Source organism: Sturnira hondurensis, unplaced genomic scaffold, assembly GCF_014824575.4.
Source record: "Sturnira hondurensis isolate 20B ecotype Veracruz unplaced genomic scaffold, ASM1482457v3 Scaffold0013299, whole genome shotgun sequence".
NCBI lineage: Eukaryota > Metazoa > Chordata > Mammalia > Chiroptera > Phyllostomidae > Sturnira > Sturnira hondurensis.
In genome coordinates, this window is record NW_028085930.1 from 9,082,640 (window position 1) to 9,106,766 (window position 24,127).

Here is a 24,127-nt window from a genome sequence, read left to right on the forward strand (position 1 = left end):
ATCATTTCTCTTTTATTCTTGATCAGTCAACCCTGAAGTTTATGGATTTTATGAAACCTTTCAAATATTTACAAAATACTAAATGTGTTATTTAATTTTCAGAGGTCTGGAGATATTCTAGTTATCTTTCTGTTACTGAATTTTAGTTAATTTCTAAATGCTTAAGTTATATATACAGTATATTTTTGGTACTTGGAGATTTGTTGAGATTTCCTTCATGGTTAGTTTTTACTTAAAAAATATTTTTAAATTATTTTATTTATTTATATTTAGTGAGAGGGAAAGGTAGGAAAAGAGGGAGACAAACATCATGTGTGAGCGATACATCAATCCGTTGCTTCTCACACCTCCTTCCCTGGCCTGCAACCCAGGCACAAGCCCCAGCTGGGAACTGAACTGGTGACCTTCAGTTCGCAGGCCAGCACTCAATCCACTGAACCACACCAGCCAGGGCTGCTGTTAAACTGTATTGCAGCTCATAATAGGAAGAAAGAGGAGATGCTTAATTAAATACAAGATAACCTAGAAAAATACTTCTTAGTCTGGGACATAATTTTTTCCAGTTATTATTTCCTCTCTTTTTTTGAAATAATATTAAATTGGGTATTTTCTAACCTCCATTCAATGTTATATATGATATACTGCACTTAAATAAATCCATGTTAATCCTTGGCTTCCTCATCAATAAAATGAACATAATTCACAGCATAGCTGTGAGGATGAAATCAGCTAATACATGTAAATAATCAAAATGGTGGCTGCAAACAATAAGCTCTCAATAACAATGAAATTCCTAATAGCCTGACTACCTCCTGGAGAACTGGTCAATATACGTGTTGATTTCTCTAAGAATGTAATGAAAGACAAGCTACAACCAACTACACTTTTCTCTCAAGTACAACTATGCAATTGGCCGCCAAGACCTTTTCTGCCTCACAAATGGCTTCTGGACCTGTTTTCACACTCTCTGGTTAAGGCTTCCTTTGACTGATGGAAAGAGTGAGATTGACTGTGGGGCATGTGCACTTCGGAATGTCCTACAGGCATCTCAAACTAATTATGTCCAAATCTGAACTTATCACCTTTTCCCACCACACTGTCTCTTCTCTCTGTATTCCCTACCTGAGTCCGTGGCACCGTGATCCACCTACTCAGCTAAGCAAGCCCAAACCTAGACATTATCTCCAGAAGTGCCTTTCCTCTCCTTCCCGGCTGGTTAATGTCTCCTCATCCTTCAAAGAAGCTTGGGCATCACCTCCTCCAGGAAACCTCCGAAGTCTCAGGCTAAGCAGGGTACCTTCTGGACTTCAACAGCACCTTGGCTATATCTCAAACACAGTCTTTACCACATTATGATAAAACTGTTTGTGTCTGTCCCCACAGCTGGGCTATAAGCCCCTCAAGGTCAGGAAGTGCCCTTCATCTCCATACCCAGCATCTAACAAAGCACCTCTGACCTAAGCAGGGCCACAGCTAAGCTTATGGGGGCTGAAATAAAACTTCAAGCTGCCTTTGGATCCATACTCTGTACTACCACCAAAATCATCTTTCTAATGTAAACCTAATTATGTCATCCACCTATTTATAGAAACCTTTACAGCCTCATCCAGTGCCTACTGAAAAATGCCACACTCCTTCCCCAGCCATTGACTCTCTACAGCCTTGCCTCAGCCTACATAGGCAGTCTGACAGGCCACCATACCCTTAGGCTATCTTGATGGAACAGTATGAAGACACATTGCCTTTACAGGTAATAATCTTTGCCTACTCACAGAGAACTGATCACGCGTTAGATGTTCTGTCCATTATACATAACACCTATTCTGAGTGACGACACTAGATAAATTTTTTCTGTGTGTCTTGCCCTCACCTTCCCGGACTGTGGTCAACATTAAGATCAAGGCCCCACTGCTTCATTATATCTCCCACAGGTTATGTAAGACAGCACTTGGCATGTAATGCATACTCAATAAATCTATGCTGTATGAAGAAACTAGACATACCACCACTAGAAAAATCAGTAAAATGTAAGTTCCATTAATAGGTCATTAGCTTCATCTTCTCACACAAATGAAAGAACAGAATGTTGTTCTGACTAAGAAAAGCAGAAGGTAGAAGCAACACAAACTCAAGACCTATTAGTTTTAAAATTTTTTTAAAAACTACAATTCTCAAATTTTATAAATAAGCAATGTCATTCAATTAATAAAAATATACTAAGCACCCACATCATGCAAAAGCCGGGACTGTGGGAATATAACAAATGAATCACAATTCCTGCTCTTCAGGAAACCACATCTGATGGCAGAGGCAGGGCATCCGTTAGGGAGATCAAGACCCCGAATTCTAGGGCAACGGTGGGAGTGGAAAGCAGCGTTAGCTTGACGGGCTGGTGGTATATGGCACTGCAGAAGCGGACTCTTGATCTTGAAACCAGCATTTCTGAGAGAGGGGAGGCTGAGCTGACAAAATGTCCTATCTTCCTTTCTCATGGTTCCACATAAGCCCTTAAGAAAGGTGGCAGCGTAATGTGGTGGAACAAGCGCGGAACTGGGATTTAGGACACCCAAGTTCCAATCACGGCTGTACTGTCTGAGATTGGTCACCTTGCAGAGCCACCTACTATATGAGATTTGGCCTTCACCCGTTCATAGCACAGGTACTCCCAGAGTACCTATCATGTGCACGAACCCCTTATGGGACACAGATGTGTCAAGAAGAAATTATCCTCACCCTCTGGGAGCTAACAGATTAATAGGAAAGTCAGAGTAGACAAATAATACACAGAAAATAAACAGGTAACTACAAGAGTGAAGTTTAGAGGATCCAGATTCAGCCCTGGAAACTGTCCCAAATTTCTGACACTCTCCACTTGGCAGAGCGCAACAGTGCACGGGGTCAACAGCAGGACTTCGAATCCAGAATACCCAGGTTTAAATCTTGACTCCACCATAACAGTTGTCACCTTAGGCAACTTCACCCCTCTGTGTCTCACTTTTCTTACCTGTCAACTAGGATTAACAGGTCCTGTCTCATAAAATCGTGATTGGTTCGTGTAAAGCATTAAAATAGTCATAAGCACTGAGTATCTGAAATAAGTATCTGCCATTATTATTCATCACTAACACGCACTGAGATCCCAGAGTCCATACTTACCGCTTGCTCATTTCGCATCCCGACGTATCTGATGCCCAGCTGCTGGGCAGCAACAGCGATTTCGGTCACTGGGATGCCTACGACGCCAAACATGTACTTCACATCCTGGGAGGCGAAGAACGGGAGGGTATAAGCTCCGGGCACAGCTACAAAGTCCCCCCCACCCCTGGGGCGTTGAAAGGAAAAACCTCATGCGAACCTCCCACCCGACCACACTCCTCTCCAACACATCTAGGCCCCCGCCGGCTTCCGTAGGAGCCTTTCCCTCCGTGCAGGTCACTCGTACTTGCGTTTTCAGGGCCTGAGCGATGACTGTAGCACCAGACACCTGCTCCTGGCTGCTGTTGCTGCGCTTTGCGAATTTACTTTCCGACATCTCCTACGTAAAACTTCAACAAACCTCCCAATAGGCAACAAGCTAACAGAGCCGCCAAAATAAAAGGGCCCGGGAGAAGAGGCGGGCTAAACTTAGTCCACGCTCTCCAATCAGAACCTTTTCGCCCTTTTGCGCGCTCCTCCATTCGCGGGGTCAGAGTGTCAGGAGGCGGGGTTAGCTGGACGCTTCGGGTTCTGCGGAGCCGGTAAGAAACCAAAACAGACCAAAAACTTCAGTCCCCAGCCATTTCCGGTCCTCTGGTAGGGACCGAAGACTGGGAGGAGGGTCCGAAGGGGGCGTGGCGCTGGCTGGTGCTCCTGGCCCCGCCCCCGCCTCCGGGCGGGCGGGTCTCTGGGGTCTGCGAACAGACACCGCAAGGGATGTTGGGCTGGGATCAGGGTAGGCAGCGTAGCTTTCAGGATTGGGCAGTCTTTGCCTTGTTTTGTGCTGCTTTCGCGTCGCCCGTGTTCAAGGCTATTGCTGACACGCGTTTCAACATATTCTTTCATAACTTTGTGGCTTTGCAATCCGTGAAGCATAGTCATACGTGTTAATTAAATCTGTTGGTTTATGTGTACCCTTTACCCCAGTATTAGAGTTGAGGACACCTGACTTTCCAAGCAGGAGATGGAGTAACTTGCTCGGAGCCCTTGGACCCAGATTATGCTTCAGATACCCAATCTTGCCGCAAGAGCTGAGACCGGCGTCTTGAATCTAGTTATTTGTGACTATTGTTCTCTCTAACCTTTGCCAATAAACCCACATTACTCTCCACTCTTGTTGCAAAGTCAATAAATGTGGATTTTCATAATTCTTAGATTCATTCTCAATCTATAACCAGTCCCTGCAGCTGATAACCTTTTAAAACACATTTTTGAGTGAAAGAGATGCTTGCAATGTGCACTTTGTTTTTTCAAAAATATTTTACTGTTTATGTTATTGCAGTTGTCCCAATTTTCCCCCGTGTCCCCCTCAACCCAGCCTGTCCCCCACTCCCATAGTCCCCATACCGTTGTCTATGTGCATGGGTCATGCATATATGTTCTTTGCCTAATCCCTTCACCTGTTTTCAATCAGTCCCTACCTCCCAAGTTCCCTTTTACGGCTGTCATTCTGTTCCATGTTTCTATGCTTCCAGTTCTTGTTTGCTCATGAATTTATTTTGTTCACTAGTTTCCATCTATAGGTGAGATCATATGGCATTTGTCTTTCACTGACTGGCTTATTCACTTAGCATAATGCTCTCCAGTTCCACCCATGCTGTTGCAAAAGGTAAGAATTCCTTCATTTTTACTGCTGTGTAGTATTCCATTGTGTAAATGTACCACAGTCTTTTGATCCACTCATCTACTGATGGACATTTAGCCTGTTTCCAAATCTTGGCTATTGTAAATAGTGCTACTATGAACACAAGGGTGCATAAATTCCTTTGAATTGGTGTTTTGTGATTCTTAGGGCATATTCCCAGTAGTGGAATTGCTGGGTCAAAGGCAGTTCCATTTTTAACTTTTTGAAGAAATTCCGTACTGTTTTCCATAGTGGCTAGACCCGTCTGCATTCCCACCAACAGTGTACTAGAGTTCCCTTTTCTTCACATCCTCACCAACACTTGTTTGTTAATTTTAATGATAGCCATTTTGGCACGTCTGAGATGATATCTCATAGTTTTAATTTTCATCTCTTTGATGGTCAGCGATGTTGAGCATTTTTTCATATGTGTATGGGCCATCCATATGTCCTCTATGGAGAAGTGTCTATTCAGATCCTTTGCCCATGTTTTAATTGGATTATTTGTCTTCTGGTGTTGAGTTGTGTAAGTTCTTCCTGTATTTTGGAGACTAAACCCTTGTCCAATGTATCATTAGCAAATATGTTCTCCCATACAGTTGGTTCCCTTTTCATTTTAATAGCGGTTTCTTTAGCTGTGTAGAAGCTTTTCAATTGGATGTAGTTCCCATTTATTTATTTATTTTCTTTATTTCCCTTGCCCTAGGAGATATATCAGCAAAATATTGCTATGCAAGATATCTGCAATTTTGCTGCCTGTGTTTTCCTGTAGGGTTTTTATGGTATCACAACTTTTATTTAAGTCTATTATCCATTTTGAGTTTATTCTGGTGTATGGTATAAGATGGTAGTCTAGTTTCATTTTTTTGTAGGAACCAGTCCAGTTCTCCCAACGTCATTTATTGAAGAGACTCTCTTGTTCCCATTGTATGCTCTTGCCTCCTTTGTCAAATATTAATTGACCATCAAAACGTGGGTTTATTTCTGAGCTCTCTATTTCATTCCATTGATCTATCTCTGTGTTCTTACACCAGTACCAGACTGTTTTGGTAGTTTGACATCAGGTATTGTGATCCCTCTAATTTTGTTCTTCTTTCTCAAGCTTGCTGAGACTATCTGGGGTCTTTTTTGGTTCCGTATACATTTTTAGAATATTTTTCTAAATCTGTGAACTAAGCCATTGGTGTTTTAATAGGGATTGCACTGAATCTATAGATTGCTTGGGTAGAGGGACATTTTAATGATGTTAATTCTCTTTCATGAACACAGTATATGCTTCTACTTACTTGTATCTTCCTCAATTTCTTTCCTCGGTGTTCTATAGTTTTCTGAGTACAGGTCTTTTACCTCCTTGGTTAAATTTTTCCCTAGGTACTTTATTTTGTTGTTGTTGTCGCAATAGTAAATGGCATTGTTTTCTTAGTTCTCTTTCTGATAGCTCATTCTTGGTGTATAAAGTACCTTTGCATTCCACCAATTTGCTGAATTCATTTATTAGGTTTAGTGTTTTGGTGGAGCCTGTAGGGTTTTCTATGTACAATGTCATGTCATCTGTGAATAATGACAGTTTTACTTCCTCCTTTCCAATTTGGATGTCTTTTATTTCTTCTTCTTGCCTGATCACTGTGGCTAGGACTTGCAGTACTATGTTGAATAAGAGTGATGAAAGTGGACACTCTTGTCTTGTTCCTGATCTTAAGGGAAACACTTTCAGTTTTTGCCTGTTGAGTGTGGTGTTAGCAGTAGGTTTTTCCTGTATGGCCTTTATTATGTTGAGGAATGCTCCCTCTATTCCCACTTTGCTGAGTGTTTTTATTATAAATGGATGCTCTACCTTATCAAATGTTTTTTCTGCTTCTGTTGATATGATTATGTGATTTTTGTCTTTCCTTTTGTTTTTGTGATGTATTACATTTATTGATTTGTGAGTATTGTACCATTTTTGTGTCCCTGAGATGAATCCCACTTCATTATGGTGTATCTTTTTAATGTATTGCTGGATCTAGTTTGCTAATATTTTGTTGAAATTTTGGCATCTATGTTCATCAGAATTATTGACGATAATTTTCTTTCTCCAATCACAAGGAGTGGAACTTGAAATATTTGAGAATTTGGAGTGTTTTAAAGTAAAAAGACCAGTAATATGAGGAAGGCAAAGAGAGAAGAGAGAGGAATGGGTCATGGGCAGTGAAATTAATGAAAAGCATTGGAAGCAAAGGATTTCTAAACCCAGAGATTTTCACACTATAGCCCTGGACCCTTCCTAAATGTTTTCCTGTCTTCATTTCAAGCCCTAACCCCATCCCCAAGTCAAAGAAAGTGAAATGGTTGCCTCTCTAGAAATGGGGACCTAATCTAAAGGTGGTCCTTCTTCAAGAAGATTTCTTTGAAGTCTCAGAGTTCATCTGAAAGACAAATTGGCCCTGACCAGTGTGGCTCAGCTGGCTGGGCATCGTCTGGCAAATTGAACGGTTGCTGGTTCAATTCCTAGTCAGGGCACATACCTTGGCTGTGGGTTTTATCCCCAGTCAGTGTGCACACAAGAAGCAGCCAAGTGATGTTTCTCACCCTCTTCCTCCCTCCCTTCCTCTCGCTAACTAACAAATTAAAAAATAAATAAATACATAAAATCTTCAAAACATAAATGGAAATTTTGCATTCTACACTGAAATGTATTCATATTTTAATGTAAAACAATCTCTTTTTTAGGTAAAATAAACATACAGTTAATTAAATGTACAGATTTAAATATGAGATGAGTTTTGACAATTGTATATACCCCTGTAGCCACCACTTGAAATAAAAATGGCATCCTAAACTATTTCTCTGTCAAGTAAAACTGCCATTTTGTAAAGATGCAGAACTGTCTGTGGTTTTGAATAGTCCTTGGCAAAGTGTCTCCCATCCCTGTTTGAGGTGCGGAGTGTTAAAATAAAAAGCAAATGGGGCCCTGGCTGGCGTAGCTCAGTGGATTGAGCACGGGCCTGCGAACCACACGATCTCGGTTCGATTCCCAGTCGGGGCACATGCCTGGGTTGCAGGCCAGTTCCCAGCAGGGGGGAGCTCACAAGAGGCAACTATACATTGATACTTCTCTCCTTCCCTTCCCCTCTAAAGATAAATAAATAAAATCTTAAAAAAAAAGCAAATGGGGACTGGTCTTAGAGATTCCTGAAGCAGACCAAACAAGTTCAATCATTCCAACAAAGCTTAATTAAGCTTATTTTATGAGATTAACTTGACCCTGGTTGTTTCTTGCTTATGCCTCTGGAAATCTTAGGTACAATTTGAAATTTCCTGAAGTTGAGGTGAGGTAACCACTGAAAATTGTAACAGTGCAGCCGGTCACTGTGAAGAAGAGCCACCAGGGTCTCACTCTGTAGTCTCCTTTATAGGCTAACCCCCCTCTTTGGTTTGAGTGCTCCCAGTTTATGAACTCTTTTTGGTGTTTTTACAATAAACATTTCCTAATTACTACTTTAGTGAGTCATTGAGTTAACCTCTCTTATTCCAATTTTTTGGCAGAGGTGTGGACCGCCCCCGCCCCCCCCGCAGTTGTGCAGTATGGTATATGTCCGTGCCTGTGTGACGGCTCTATCCCCAGTGCTTCAGGATCCCATGGAAGGCTGGATAAAAATACAGTTCCTTGGACCCTACCCCACATCTTTTGAATAAGCAACTTAGGAAAAGTTAGGCACCTGCACTTTCCTTTTTTTTAAACTACCTTATTTTGGTTCTCAGCCCAGCTTGAGGACACTAGCTCTGTCTCATGTTGGAGGCATGAGATAGCAATTAAATGTATCATTGCCTGTTCCCAAAGTAATACTACATGAACTTGGACTGTTGACTAATTCAGGACTAGTTTGACATTGCCAGCACAGACTGTGTATATGATAGTCAATTCATGAGACCTTGTGTCTACTTCTATGTCAAAAGAGTTACTGTTGTGCCCCACGTGGGTAGTTCAGTTAGTTAGAGTGTTGTCCCAGTACGCCAGGGTTGCAGGTTCAATCCCCAGCCAGGGCACGTGCAAGAAGTAACCAAGGAATGCATAAATAAGTAGAACAACAAATTCTTGTTTCTCCCTCTTCCTCTCTGTAAAATTAATTTAAAAAAGAATTACTGACAGAAACACTCAGTATGAAGTGTGGTAAAATCTGAACTACAACCTGAAATAAGTCCCCTGATTTAAGGTTAACTGGTTTTGCAAAAGGATTCTGCCCTTTAGCAAAGGGAAAAAGTCCGAGAGACTGTTTAAATTTGCTTTCCCCTTTCCACCTTTCGGTTTAGGACGCACAGTTCTTCTGTTCACCTGGGTGTGGTGATTCAGCAGGAGTGAGGAGAGTCCTCACCTGCAGGACTAGCAGCACCAGTGGCAGCTCCGTTCAGTCCAAATGTAATTACAACAGTCTACTCTTTTGAACTTTGTCCAAGGCCCTTTGTGCAGACTTTGTAAGAATCAACCACATTCTTTATTACTTTTGCTGGTAATTTTATTTTGATGGGTATTTAATTGGGATTTATTTGTTTAGCTTTGTTAATTTCTTTATATATGGAAAAGGTCAAAGGAGAAATAGGTTTACCTTTTTTTTTTTAAGAAAAGGCTAACATAATGGAAACATACTCTCCAAAGAGCAGAGCCAGTCATCAAAGAGTTTTTGTACTAATTATTCTTTTTGTGGGTTCTGGAACTACGATTGTGAAAGAGCTATTTAGTGACATTTTCTCACTGAGTGAAGGAAATATCCAAGCAACCAGGTAATTTAGTAAGAGTTGACAATATTGTGCCCGCGTTAACGGCGGAGTTGGAGCTTGGCCCTTGAGTTCAGAGTCAAACATTCTTACGTAAGAAGTTCACTTAAAAATTCTCAGAGGCAGAGGGAGTGACCCACTGGGCTGCCTGGACTCAGGAAACAAGCTACAGAGGCAGAAGGAGGGCTCCTGGAGCTTAGGAGAAAGAAATCACAGGTACACACCTAAGGGAAGAAATGGGGGGAAAGTCGTGGGCTTGCTCTAAGAAGGAGAGAGTGCACACTGGGTCCCTTGCATTCAGGGTTTTTAGTTGTTTTCTATAGGCAAGAATTTTAGGGAAGATCTCAGGGGAGGATCTTAATAGAATATTCATCAGCTTTCCAGGTGTGTACTCTCAGGGTCATGGTCTCTACTGATGGCTTGGCACTAGGGTAGAGGGTCATTAATTATTGTGTCTGGTCCTGATATCAGCCATGGTGTCATTTTGTCTGGTTTTGGTACTTTTCTGAGACTGAAGCTGAAACACAGCTGAGGCCCAGTTCTTATGTCCAGTTTGACCAAAAGTCTGCCTCTGTGGTCAACAGACCCCAGGTTTTGTTCCTAAGATTATTTAATGCTGAACAGAACCCCATTGTCCTGAGGGCTTATTGCACAGGGGAGTGGATGTGCAAGGGCTCGTGTGGGCATCGCATGAGGCTCTTCTGCAGCCCCTCTGCCCCCTCCGAAGGGGTCTAAACTGCACGACCTGCAATGTGCCAGGGGGGGAAAGGTCACCCTAGGGGTAAGGTACTAGCCTGTAATACTTGTTTTCCCAGTTTTTGAAAAGATTTTATTTGTTTTTAGAGAGAGGGGAAAGGAGAGTGAAAGAGAGGTGATGTGAGAGAGAAACATTGATCAGTTGCCTGTCATACGCACCCCGACCAGGGGCCAAACTCACAACCCAGACATCTGCCCTGACTGGGAATTGAACTGGTGACATTTTGCTTTGCTGGATGATGCCCAACCAACTGAGCCACGCCAGTCAGGGCTATTTTCCTAGTTTTGTTCATTGTGAGGCGCCCAGGACTTTCAGCCCTGGTGACACTCCAGCAGGTGACATTCCTGCTGTGCGCGTGCCTGTCTAACTGCCTGCTCTACCAGCTTGAGAAAATACGCCCTGTAAAGGTTTGAAAGAGGGAGGTTCTGCAGGTGGTAATTCCTTAGGCTCCCAAGTTATAATGGTGCACCTTAATTTCAGTAAACAAAGAAGGACAAGCCCTGGCCCAGTAGCTCAGTTGGTGAGAGCATCGTCCTGATACGCAGAGGTTGTGGGTTCAGTCCTGGGTCAGGGCACATACGGGAATCAACCAGTGAATGTATGTATGGGTGGAACAACAAACTGATGTTTCTCTCTGTCCTCCTCTCTTTCTCACTCCCCCCGCTTCCTTTCCTCTCTGTCTCTAAAACCAATACATCGAACATTTTAAAAACTGAAACAAAAGGATGCTAAAAGTCCTCGTGATTATTCAAAAGCTTAATACTAGCTAAACCTGTGAAAAGTCGTCTCACAGACGTTTTATCCAAATGTGAAGTGTCTCGGCCCTGACTGGTGTGGCTCAGTGGGTTGGGTATCGTCAAACCAAAAGGTCACCGATGCAGTTCCTGGCCAGGGCACATGCCTGGGTTGCAGGCCAGGCCCCCTGATGGGAGTGTGTGAGAGACAACCTATTGATCGAACATCAGTGCTTCTCTTCCTCTCTTTCTCCCTCCCTATAAATAAATACATTAATTAATTAATTAAATCTTTAAAAAATTCTGAAGTGTTTGGTTATCCAATAAAGAAATGAATTAGAGGTTTTGTGATACATTATAGAGTGGCTGAAATAAAAGGAGAGAAGACGAAGGAAATATCTTAGATACAAACAAAAAGGAAGCAACAATAATAATATAGGAAATCTATGTAGAACACTATTTTTAAAACCAACATTGAAAGCGGTACATCAGGAAATGTGCTATATGAAATATATCCACATACACAGAGCAGGAAATAAAATAATTATAATAAAATGGTCCTTTGACTGAAACAGGTTAAATTGATTTTGTTTGCTTCCTGTTAAATTTATGGGGTGCGGCGTACCAAAGCTCAGAGATAGGCTTGCAAAGCCAGTGGAAAACAACTTGATAATCAGACCATCAGAGACAGATTTAATCCTTCTTATCGGTGGACAGGCACCGGGAGTTTTCCTAGTTCCTTTTAACCTGAAGGAAAACTGGATTCCTGCCCTTGCCCTGGTCCAGCAAGCCCTTCACCTTTACTCTGCATCGGTGCCAGTGACACCCAGCACCGGCTGCACTCTGGGGACAGAAACTGAAGGAGCATCGGTTCCCTGTTCTAGCTCTGTCTTCATCGAAAGTGGGGTTTTTTGGGTTTTGTTTTGGTGGAAATCAGCAATCATGAAATCACTGATAAGGATATTTGCTGTTTTGTAAACTGCACTAGGAATTGGAGACAGCTTTCTCTCCAGTGTCTGCTGTGAGGAGGGCCTAAGAGATTTATCTTGATGGGACCCCACACTTAAGGGCAGCCCGCGTCGGGCTGGGGTGGGGTGCACAAGCTACCCTCTATGAAGTGTGGAGCCAGTATTTAAATGTTAGTGTTTTCATTTGTTTCTCCTGTTTTGACATTAACCTTTCTTACAGATCCTTTCTTTAACTTTTTAGATTGTACTTTATTGTTTTGTTTTGCTTTTAATCTGTTCTCTTTGTTAGCTCCAGGGCAGAATCTCTGAGTGATTTCCAGGGTAAGGAGTTGAACTGGGGTGTCACCCCAGGGGAGGAGGGACATCTTCATGGTTCAAGCCCTTAAACTTCTTTCTGACAGAATCATAGCTTTTAAGTTCCTCTTTGAACATTAGCTGTGATTTATTGTTTTATTCACTTTATCTATATGTACTTAATATTTATGACATTTTCCAGACTCATAAATAGGAGCATAGATTAACACACACCCATGTACCCAGCCCCTAGCTTAAGAAATCCATTACGAAACAGTGGATTTCCCTGTCTGCCCTTCCCTGCCTTTGTCCCCGTCCTTATGCCGTAGAAGTAACCACTACCTTGAATTTTGTGTTTATAATCCCCCATTATCCACCTTGTAGGTGACAGAGACAGGACTGATTGCTGGCATTTTTTAAGTCAATTTACCAAAATGTCCATTGTCTGGGCACCATTTATGTTTATTCTTTTTTTTTCAATGTTCTGTTCAGGAATCAATTTATTTTTGCTCCAAGTTTAAGAATTTTGTTGACAGCCCTGGTTGGTGTAGCTCAGTTGATTGGAGTGTCATCTCATAACTAAAAGGTGTTGGGTTTGATTCCCAGTCAGGGCACATGCGTGGGTTGTGGGCTCAATGCCCGGTCTGGGCGCCAGTCCCCAGTCCAAGTGCCCTCAGAAGGCAACCTATCGATGCTTCTCTCTCTCCCTTCCTCTCTCTCTAAAAGCAGTGGGGGAAAAAATGTCCTTGGGTGAGGATAAATAAAATAAACTAAATAAAGGACTTTTCACAGACAGAAAAATCAACACTTTCAGAAAACCTCCCACATAAACATGCTCAGCTTCTCAATTTTGGGTTTCACAGACATACCAATGTATTTCTCTCCAATAGGGACAATCATTCCACCCATGATTGACGGGGCACACTTAACTTCTGATTTCAATATTTGGCTTTTATTTAGGAAGCTGCTCAGGACCATTTGTAGTTCAGAAAGAGAGGCCTCAGCTAAAGGAGGCGCAGAGGCTGCTGTGCGTGGGCCTTCTCCACAGCGGACTCTCACCGTGGTGGAGAAGGCAGAAATGATGCCTGGCGTATTGTGCAAGTGACCATTTTCAGCAAGCGAATTGATCAGGTTGGATGCGAGGGGAGAAAACCTCTTCTTGTGGTCAGATCATTCAGGCTTTTCACCTAACGGGACGCTTTACATAGGGATTCATGATCAAAGCAGTCATTTGGGGCTCCTTTAACGTTTGTGCTCCTCTGAACACATCCTTTTCTACTTGTTCCAGCTTATTCTGTTTAGATGCAGCAGAATAAAGAGCAGTGGCGTGGCGACCTTTGATACTCTATCCCTGAACAGGTGGCCGCACAAGCTTGGCAAACAGCCTGGCCGCAGATGCGCCGAAGCCTCACACTTGCCAGGAGAGCCTGGAAACTGCTGGGGGCGTTATCTCCTCCCAGGTGGCTGTAGGTCAAACCCGAGCTGGGAGAGCTACAGTACAGTTTATTCTTATCCTAGCGATCTGTCACGTCACATATCAAATTTCCATGCACGTGTGGTCTGTCTCTGGACTCTCTATTTCTTTCCTATCCCGACACCAATCCTACACTACCTTAATTTCTATATTAAAATTTTTTTATTTGTCTATTTTTAGGGAGAGGGGAAGGGAGGGAGGAGGAGAGGGAGAGAAACATCAATATGTGGTTGCCTTTCATGCACCCCCTACAAGGGACCTGGCTGGCAACCCAGGCATATGCCCTGACTGGGAATCAAACCAGTCACCCCTTGGTTCGCAGGCTGGTGCTCAATCCACCGAGCCACACCAGCCAGGGCTTAATTTTTGTATTTTTAAAATCAGTTTGTGTGTTGGTAGGACAAGTCCTTCCTCTTTGCTTTTTTCTGAAACCATCTCATCTGTTGTAATTAGTTTCCTATTGCTACTGTAACAAACTACCACAAGCAATGCTTAAAAACAATATAAATTTACCACCTTACTATTGGTTGTGTAGGTCAGAAGTCTGAATAGGTCTCACTGGGATAATATCAGGGTGATGACAGGACTGAGTTGTTTTCTGGAGGTTTAGGAAAGAACCGGTCCTTGTTTCTTCCAGCTTCTACAGGCTTCCCACATTCTTGACTCCATCTCAGAGTGAGCAACATTGGGCTGAGTCCTTCTCATGCTGCTACCCCTTTGGCTTTCCGTCCCCTGCTTCCCTCTCCCACTCATAAGGACACGGGCGGTTGCAGTGAGCCCACCCAGACAGTCCAGGACGGTCTCCCCATCGTGGTCAGCTGACTAGCAGCCTTAACTCTCCTTTGCATTACAACCTAGCATACTCACAGGTTCTGGGGATTAGAAGGTCAACATCTGTGAGGGCCCATTATCCTGTCTTTTAGATCTATTCTTGGTCTTTTTCTCTTTCATACCTATTATGGAATCAGTTTACAAAGTTCCGTGAAGTATTCATTGAGATTTTGGTTGGAATTACACTGAATTTATAGACTAATTTGGAAAGAACAATATCTTTATATTGTCAAGCGTATCTTGCCATAAGCACAATATATCTCTCCATTTATTTTATCCTTCCTTAATGTCTTTTGATAAAAATACGTTATTATGTTTATTTCTAAATATCTTACTTTTTAATTTGTTTCCATTTCGTAGTTTGGGGAAGGCAGTGTATTAGAGTGCAATTAGTTTTCATATGTTGGCCTTTGTGTCCGTCATCTTATCGAGGCAGCCATGGCAGCAACTGCTCTTTGAGTCTCACTGTGCTGCCCCAGGACAAGAAGAAGAAAGATGCTGGAAAGTCGGCCAAGAAAGACAAAGACCCAGTGAACAAATCTGGGGGCGAGGCCAAAAGGAAAAAGTGGTCCAAAGGCAAAGTTCAGGACAAGCTCAAAAACCTATTCTTGTTTGATAAAGCAACATATGACAAACTGTAAGGAAGTTCCCAACTATAAACTTACATACAACTTCAGCTGTTGTCTCTGAGAGACTGAAGGTCTGTGGTTCCTTGGCCAGGGCAGACCTTCAGGAGCTCCTTAGTAAAGGACTTGTAAGTTAGTTTCAAAGCACAGAGCTCAAATAATTTACACCAGAAACACCAAAGGTGGGGGTGCCCCGGCTATTGGTGAAGATGCATGAACAACAGTCCCACCAGCTATACATTTTGAAAAATAAAACTTCATTAAAAAACACTAAATTTTTGTTTGTTGGTCTTAAGTCTAACTACTAGTTTCTTATTAAGTATAGTAATTTGGCTAGAGTCTCTTTGGGTTTCTTAGTAGATAATCATATCAAAAGTTAAAGTTTTGTTTTTTCCTTTCCTGTTCTTTTATCTTTTGTATATTTTTTCTTGTCTTGTTATACTGGCTAAGACCTCCTGTACAGTATAGTTAAGAGCATTAACTGATAAGTAGCATTATTGTTTCATGTAATCAGTTAATGTGGTAAATTAAGTTGATATACTTTCTCATTAAATGATTCATATTTCTTGTGATAAACTGAATTTTGTTATGATGATTTTCTTCTCGTACATTACTTATTTATTTTGCTATTGTTTTTATTTAGGTTTTCTGCATTTTTTTAAGAGTGAGAGTCAACCACTATTTTCTTTTCTTGAACTATCCTTATCTATCAACATTATACTGTGTTTTAAAATTTTTTGGAACAGTTTGTATAAAATATGTATGTATAAATATGTCTGTATAAAAAGACACAGTGTGTATCTTTTCCTTGAATGTTTGGGAGAAGTTTCCTGAAAAATTAATTGGGATTGGTTCTTTTAGAGAAAGACTCTGCTAATTTAATTCTTCTTGAGTAATTGATCTGCTCCATTATTCTATCCATGATAGAATACCAGCATTTCACAAGCCCAAATGAATAGATAAAGGCATTATGCATCAATGGTTTGCACTAAAATCATGAAAAGAAAGTCAGACATGTGACTTCTGATGGAAGAACACACTACCACCCATAGTCTTGCTGGAGCTGGAACCTGAGTCTGATTCAGTCCCTGGATCCAGCTGCCAATTTTCAAGAAATAGCAGCTACAGAGCAAAAGTGTGAACCTCACCATGCACATGCAATAAGCAGTCTCCATGCTGTTGGAAATCTACAGGTCAAAAGGCCAGACTTCTTTAACAGACTGATGTTATGGAAATTAAAGGATGGGAAAGGAACCTGTAAATTAAAAGAGATTTAAGTATATACCAATCTTTTTAAATTGGGAAGACTAAACTCTAATGCTTAGGGATACGCATAGGGCAACAAACCTGTTTTTTGGGAAGTGATAACTATATAAGGGTAATGGTTACTTGGCCACTTACGGGTAGGGTTGCCAGATTAGGAGAACAAAACAGGACACCCAAGACTCCCAGTTAAATTCAAATTTCAGATAAACAATATTTTTTTAGNGACTTCTTTAACAGACTGATGTTATGGAAATTAAAGGATGGGAAAGGAACCTGTAAATTAAAAGAGATTTAAGTATATACCAATCTTTTTAAATTGGGAAGACTAAACTCTAATGCTTAGGGATACGCATAGGGCAACAAACCTGTTTTTTGGGAAGTGATAACTATATAAGGGTAATGGTTACTTGGCCACTTATGGGTAGGGTTGCCAGATTTAGGAGAACAAAACAGGACACCCAAGACTCCCAGTTAAATTCAAATTTCAGCTAAACAATATTTTTTTAGTGTAAATGTATGCTGGCATACTCGTTTACCCAGAATTCAAACTGAACTGGGCCCTGCACTTCATCTGGCAAAATCTTGATTCTATTCAGGATGGTAATGGCAGCTCACTTTCCAGCCTGCCTTGTAGCTGGCAGCAGTCATGGGCCCTTTCATGGGCCAAAGCGCTTTAAGAAAAGTCAGTGGATAGGGTTTTGGGGAATTGAACTGGGTGACTGAATTGGCAGATACCCATGGAATTCTTCTTCCGCCCAGCATGGCACTGGAGTTGTCACTTTCGCTTGTAACCACCAAGTGACCTTGAGAATGGAAGCTACATGCCGAGGCCAGAGAGGCACAAAGAGAGATGCATCCTGGGTCGTGATAAGGTGGTGGAGCTCCTGCCTTTCTTTGTAGGGTTCTGTTACGAGAGTTTTACCGCTTCGTAAGCAAACCCCTTCTTGTCCTGCTGTGTTCTGGAGCACTGAGTAGCATTGGACAGTGTGCTCTGCTCGAGTTGGTGGGAATTCCTCTGGAAACTCTGCACTGGTTTGAGGGTGGGGGTTGGGAGGGGGCATTTGAATTTCTTCTGTTACTGTTGGCTTGGTTTGGTTTTGCCTTTTCTCTAAAGATAAAATGCATTTTCCTAGGAAATTATCCATTTCTTTCTGAATTTTCAACTCCTGTAACATAGAATTGAATAAGGAAATTGCTCATTACTCTTTTAATTTCTTCTTCATTTGTAGATATTATTATTATTGCCTTCTGTGTTTGTGCTCTTTATTTTTCTTAATTAGTTAGCTGATGATTTATCTATATATATATTTTTCCAAAGAACAACCTCTTGGACTTATTTATTAATTCTATCTTTTTTTGTATTTTCTAACTTATTAATTTCCACTTTTACTTTATCTCCTTCTTGCTTTTCTGTTTATTACACTACCCTTTTCCCCACCCCCACCTGCCTTTGGTTGGTTTGATAACTTCTGTGTTGTCGGAGTTTATTACATTGCATCGTGTTCTACAAACATCATCCTCATATTTATTTTATATTTAAGGCTCATTGTCCATTCCTTTGCCATATTTTTCTGTTCCCCTCTTGGTTGGCAGAATTTTATTCCCTATGCATTGTCTCAAGAAAGGCTGATGAGAATAAATTTCCTGAGTTCTTGCATGTTCAAACCTCTTATCTCTTATTTTTATACTTCAACCACAGTTCTGCACTGGATACAACTCCTGATTCATATTTTCATTTTCAAAGGGACTCTCCAGACTTCTACTAGCATTGGTGTTATCGTGGTAAAGTCTGAGGACAGCCTGCATTTTTGCCCTTAGAAATGCTCTTGATCTTTGTATTTAGCTTCCCAAATGATTCTTACTTTGTATTTGAAAATCAGGAATCATGCTCGGCTGTGTCCTGGTAATGACATTCGGTTCCTTCCTTTCCTGAATGTCGGTATGTCCTTTCAATCTAGACACTCAAATCTGCTTTTATTTACGGAGAGTTTTCTTCAATTACATCTTTAAATACTCTTCCTGTTCCATGTATTATCCATTATTATGTAACAGGTTACTTTAGCACACATTTAGCGGTTTAAAATAGGACCCACTTATCATCTCACAGTATCTGTGGGTCAAGAGCCTTGAGCACAGCTTAATTGGGTCCTCCGCCCGGGACCTCACGAGTCCTCAATGAAGCGGCCAGCTGGGCCCACAGTCTCGCCCGAGGCTGAGCCCTTCCTGGGCCCAGCTGATTCTTGCAGAATCTCTTGAAGAATTCTTGCAGATTCTTGAAGAATCTCCTTGCAGCTGTAGAACTCCTGGTGGCTTGATTCTTCAAGGACAGCAGGAGGGAAGGTGTCTAGTAGAATATCTACTAACTACTCCTGTTTTATTCTTTTAAAAATCAGGAACTTGATTTAAACAAATGAAAACCAGTAACAACCTAGTCTATAATGATGTTCTGGTCCAGACCGAGACAAGCACTGAATTCTTTAATTGACCTGGGTCAAACTTGGGGTGGGAGCAGGCTTTCCCCCTTAGTTTTAGTATTTAAATACATTGCTGCTCATTTTCTCTAAAGATAGTGAAAACACTTTGAAATCTGCCCACAATCTATCAACCCTGTGGGAGAGGCACCTGGGAAATAAAGGCGATGGTTTTGACTTGTGTGTTTCCTTGTTGTGAGGGAAAGATAGGAGTCAGAACATAGGTTCCACATGCCTTTCTCCTCCAGCCCGGTGGTCCTCCAACTGTGACCCAAGCCAGGAACATCAGCATCACTATCACTTGGGAACTCATCCAAAAACGCACATTCTCAGGCTCTACCCTGGATCTACTGAGTCAGAATTTCTGAGCTCGTGGATCCAGGGATCTGAGGGGACTCAATGTCAAGCCCCCATTTGAGACTTCCTGCTCTGGTCTGACCAACTAGAATTTTCCTTGGGCGTGTCACTTTGTCAAAGATTTATTTATTTTTAGAGAGGAGGTAAAGGAGGGAGAAAGGGAGAGAAAACTCAATGTGAGAAACACATTGCCTCTCGCACGTGTCTCAACTGGGCCCTGATCCCACAACCCAGGCATGTGCCCTGACCAGGAATCGAACTGGCGGCCCTTCACCTTGCAGTACGATGCCCAACCAGCTGAGCCACACCTGTCAGGGTGGGAGAGCCACTTTGAATTTGGCCGCAGCTCCCTTGCAGACTCCACAGTGGTTTTTGAAGATCTGACTGATAAATTACCCTTGTTCTTCAACATGTGGCCGGAGGGCCGGGGCAGAAGCCTCTTTTCTGGTCTGTTCTCACCACTCACTCATCAGTCCTGGAGTGTTCTCTCGCCGTGAAGGCAGAGTTTTACCATCCGCTTCCACTGCGTTATGTGACAGCAAGATACGATGAAATAACGGACATCAAATGGTTTGAAAACAATAACATGTAACGTGTAAAGTGCAATGTGACATCAGTATAAAAATGTGTCCCTGTAGCTCCCTTGTCTCAGCCAGGTCTCCCCAGGCACTGTGCGGTCTGTCACAGTGTGGGTGGGTTGCATCGTTTGCACTCGAGTCACATCCGTGGAGTGCGCAACTGTGAGATGAGAAATCGCAACAAAGGTAAGAACTTGTGACTACAGGAGATGCAATGCGTCCTAGGAGCATTGCACACAAACAGCGGTCGTGAGACCTGACTCTTAGAAAACCCAACGTTTCCTGTTTTGTTTTGGTTTGGTTTTTCCACTGTAAAAGAGATAGCTGAAGTATTAGAAATTAAGGAAAGGAGGGGGAAAGCAGCCATCTATTTACTGCTTAGGAATTGCTGTTACTTGGGTTAATGATACTCAGTGTGTCCACAGGGTGGCAGTAGCAAACCTGTAGAATCAGCCTCCGCTGGGGCTTTTTTTCCAGTAGGCTCAAAATCACAAAAGAATCTTCTTTCATTAAACACCTGGGCATTTCAGGGAGTTTTATTTGACTTAAATTATGAAAGTAATTTCCCATTTGAAGAAAGAAGGATGGCATGTGTAGGTTCAAGAGCCACGATCCCTTGATTGCTCATTTAGTGATCCAAGATAAATTACTCTGGCCAACTGAGCAGAAATAGGCCCAAAGCAAAGGCCTGGTGCAAAGTTACACTTTTGTACGTCACTCTCTTTTGAAGATAAATAGCTGGAATTTTTTAAAAGGTGAAATCACAACTTACCAGTTGAACTCAGAGGACTTGGTGACTTGTTTGCTATTCCCTGTGAGTCCAGCCTTGAATTCTGACCTCACCATCAGGCGCCACTCACAAGTGATTGCACCTGACATCTCCCATTGAGACATCAGAAGTCTTGGTGGTGCCTGGGTGTGCCCAAAGCTGTTCAAGCAAAAACCATGTGGGGCCCTGGAACCAAAGGGTCGTGGGTTCAATTCCCAGTCAGGGCACAGGCCTGGGTTGTGGGCCAGGTCCCCAGTGGGGGGTGTGCGAGAGGCAACCACACATTGATGCTTCTCTCCCTCTCTTCTTCCCTTCCCCTCTGTCTAAAAGTAAATAAATAAAATCTTTACAAAACAAAACATTGTGGAGCTTCTCGTTCCAGAGGCCAGTCGCGGATGCGCTCACTCCTAGCATTGCGGGAAGGAGAAGCAGAAAACGAGAGGCTTTCTAGGAAATGAAAGGTCTTTCTCGGGATTTCTTTAAATTCAGGTTCTGTAAATTCGATGAAGGTGGGCATTGTTTCTCCTCCTTACGAGGAAGGATTTACACATGAAAATCACAAAATTCATGAGAAAAGGCTTAAAACTATTCGGAACTTTAACCCACAATGTGCTTCTTGGCATTCTGTCAGACACACACAGAAACATACGCTCAGCTGCCTCCTGATGACTTACGCAGGCCTCGTTCCGGTGGCTGTGATGGTGGCTGTGTCGTTTGCTCTGCCGACACCTGCTGCCGCCTTTCCCCGTCACCGGATCACTGTTCCCCCTGACCAGTAGAGTGACAAGCTCTTTTGTTCACAAGATCAGTAGGTCTATATATAATTTTTTAGATGTATATACCTGCCCCTGAAATTATCTTCTTAAGAAAACCTTAATAATAATCCTTTCATTTCACCTCAGAAGACACTATTGTACCAGCGTGGCTAGGAAGGAAACACAGCTAATTTCCAAGATGAATCATTTAACAAGGTGGGAAAAAAAGTTCCCTGGGTGTAAAAATAATCTGGTGATTGACAGGTTAACCAAGTTTCCCCAGAATAGATTTCCATGTAATTTAGACTTTGATGTCTTTTCCTCATAGAACGAAAGAGGCTTCCTGATAGCGTTAGTGTCGGGGGAACATTTTTTGCTTCTGAAATGAGAAACAAAGACCTCTGTAGCGCCGGGAGAGATCAGGGTGCCTGCTCAGTGTGCCACTCCAGGCGTTCTCTTCCCGTCCATCCATGAGTTCCTGTCTCCTGGCTCTTCCTCTTGGCCCATGACAAGGTCTCAGGCTTTTACTCCGTAGGCAGCGGGAGGGATGGGGAGATTCTGAGCCCAGGAGTGTCGTGATTGACGCAGGCTTTAACCGGAGCTCACCCGTTGCTCTGATGAGAATGAAGAGGATAGCAGCCGCTGTGGGGAGGTGTGCAGAGGCCAGGGAGGGTCCCCTGTGATTTCTTCATCTGACTTCATTTTCTGCCACCTTCCCCTGGTCGCTGGGCTCCAGCTGGCTGTTTTCCTTGCTGTTTCTTGAACTCCCCTGGCAAGCTTCCACGCGGGTTGACTGGGCCATTTCCTCTGCCTGGGACGGACACTCTTTCCCAGGCATCCAAACGGCTTCCTCTCTTGCCTTCCCCAGACAACGCCTTCTCCTGAGGCCTTCCCCGACCATACTGTTTAAAACTGTCCCTCATTCAGTCCAGGCCCTCCCTCCCACTTCCCCGTCTTCATTTGTCCTCTGCATCCATCACCGTTTGACTTACTACGTCTTTATTAGATTGTGGTCGTTCGTCTTTTCGAACATCTGGAGTGGGTGCTCCTTGAGCAAGGGCTGGGCGTACTCACTCTGCCTCCCTGACGTGTACACCGTGTCTGGCACACGCTCCGGTGTCTGTGGATGTCTGACCCTGCCGTTCCCTGCAGGTGGGATTCAGAGAGCCCCACAGGCCGGTGCCCCCGTCCCGGAGGGTGGTGGTGAGTGGAGTGTGTCAAGCAGGATGTGGAAGCTCATGTCACCTCCCTGGTGCGTTCATGCTGGGCCCTTCCTGAAGTTTAATCTCACCTGCCAAGTGCCCTCCAGTGAAAGAGAGGGCCTTGCTACCTTTAGAGACCAGCACACACTTCTGGTAACCATTTTGTTTATGGTCCAGGTGTTGGCCAGCTCTGAAGGTGGGTCAGTTGCTGGATCTCCAAGGACCTCATGACTTTGCAGAACCCCCTTATTCCCAGGAAGCCCCCACACCGCCCTGTGCATGGCGTCACGGGACAGCACCTGGTAACCACTGGAAACTGTGCCCTTCTGGTTCTGCCTGCTGTGCCCTTCAGAGTCCCTGCATCGACCTTGTTCGGTCCCGCCCCCCGCCCCCACCAGGCAGTTGTGTAGCGCCAGATGCAGAGGGAAAGCAACATTTGCAAATTCAGTTAAAATAAGTGCTATTTCCCCACTCTTCAGAAGGGCAAACTATTGCTCCTATTTTTAATGTAATTACTCATTCTCACCTTCCTCATTAAGCCTGCTTCTTTCAAGCATGAATACCTGGTTGAATCTGCATAACCTCTTATTACCAACCCACCTCTGTTCACGCACAGATGATTGCCACTCACAGCTCTCCTACCCGGCTCCTTTTGTAAATAGGCTAAATTTTATTTTCTCAAGATAGAAAGCAATGTGCTATCTTGCTGTTGCCACCATTTCCTTGTTTTGCTGCCTTGCAAGTTGGTGAGGCTTAAACAAATGGTCTGTGCTCCCAGATTGGAACTGTACAGCTCTTAGTTGGGCAAGGGGGCTGCTGTGATCGCCAGCCTGGGCCCCAGGGACTCCTGACCTGCTGCCACCAGGCGCAGGAACGCCTCCTGGAACGCCTCCTGGAACGCCTCCTGGCCCTTCCCCACCCCACCCCACCCCAGCCTCAGTTTCCCCATTGCCTAATAAGGCCAAAACCTGATAATGTAGAAATACTGTGACTGTGACTTTGAGAATGAAAGATTCTCCCCCAGGCCTTGGCTGGTGCGGCTCAGTGGATTGAGCGCCAGCCTACAAACCAAAGGGTCATGGGTTGGATTCCCAGTCAGGGCACATGCCTGGGCTGTGGGCCACATGCCCAGTAGGGGGCACAAGAGAGGCAACCACACATTGATATTTCTCCCCCTCTCTCCTTCCTTTCCCCTTTAAAGATAAATAAATAAAATCTTTTTAAAATATTTTTAAAAAGAAAGATCCCCCCAAGCCACTCCCCATTATCATCTTTAGGAAAGCAGAGATGGAATGGAAAATAGACTTTGAGACTTTTAAAATTATTCCTTGCTGGTTGGTCTTCAGCTGCAAAATTCAGAGAAGAAAGCTTATCAATTACACTTTTGTTTTTACTCAAAAACTCATGACTGCTCAGTCAAAGGCCCCTTGTTCTCATCTTAAAACATGTTGACAGTGTCTCAGATGAATGGCAA

At 43.1% G+C, this 24,127-nt stretch overlaps 2 protein-coding genes and 2 pseudogenes across 5 annotated transcripts in view; 2 read left to right on the forward strand and 2 right to left on the reverse strand.

Moving 5' to 3' along the window:
• The window catches only part of HACL1 (2-hydroxyacyl-CoA lyase 1), a 41,305-nt gene extending 37,668 nt beyond the window's left edge, over nucleotides 1-3,637 (reverse strand). For 2 of the 3 annotated variants that reach the window (XM_037061331.1, XM_037061332.1), the window contains exons 1-2: nucleotides 3,443-3,637; nucleotides 3,157-3,261 (exon numbers count right to left, since the gene is read on the reverse strand). In XM_037061331.1, coding sequence (XP_036917226.1) covers nucleotides 3,157-3,261; nucleotides 3,443-3,532 — 195 coding nt within the window. In that variant the 5' untranslated portion in view covers nucleotides 3,533-3,637. Of the gene's footprint in view, nucleotides 1-3,156; nucleotides 3,262-3,442 lie in introns of those variants that run through there. The other variant, XM_037061333.1, reaches the window with a different exon arrangement.
• Nucleotides 3,638-3,662: 25 nt separating this feature from the next.
• The window catches only part of BTD (biotinidase), a 29,640-nt gene continuing 9,175 nt past the window's right edge, over nucleotides 3,663-24,127 (forward strand). The window contains exon 1 of one of the 2 annotated variants that reach the window (XM_037061335.1): nucleotides 3,663-3,737. The gene's annotated coding sequence lies outside the window, so the exon portion shown is untranslated. Of the gene's footprint in view, nucleotides 3,738-9,753; nucleotides 9,788-24,127 lie in introns of those variants that run through there. The other variant, XM_037061334.1, reaches the window with a different exon arrangement.
• Nucleotides 13,135-14,484, reverse strand: LOC118997508 (ATP synthase subunit O, mitochondrial-like; annotated as a pseudogene).
• On the forward strand, nucleotides 14,962-15,514 carry LOC118997509 (40S ribosomal protein S25-like; annotated as a pseudogene).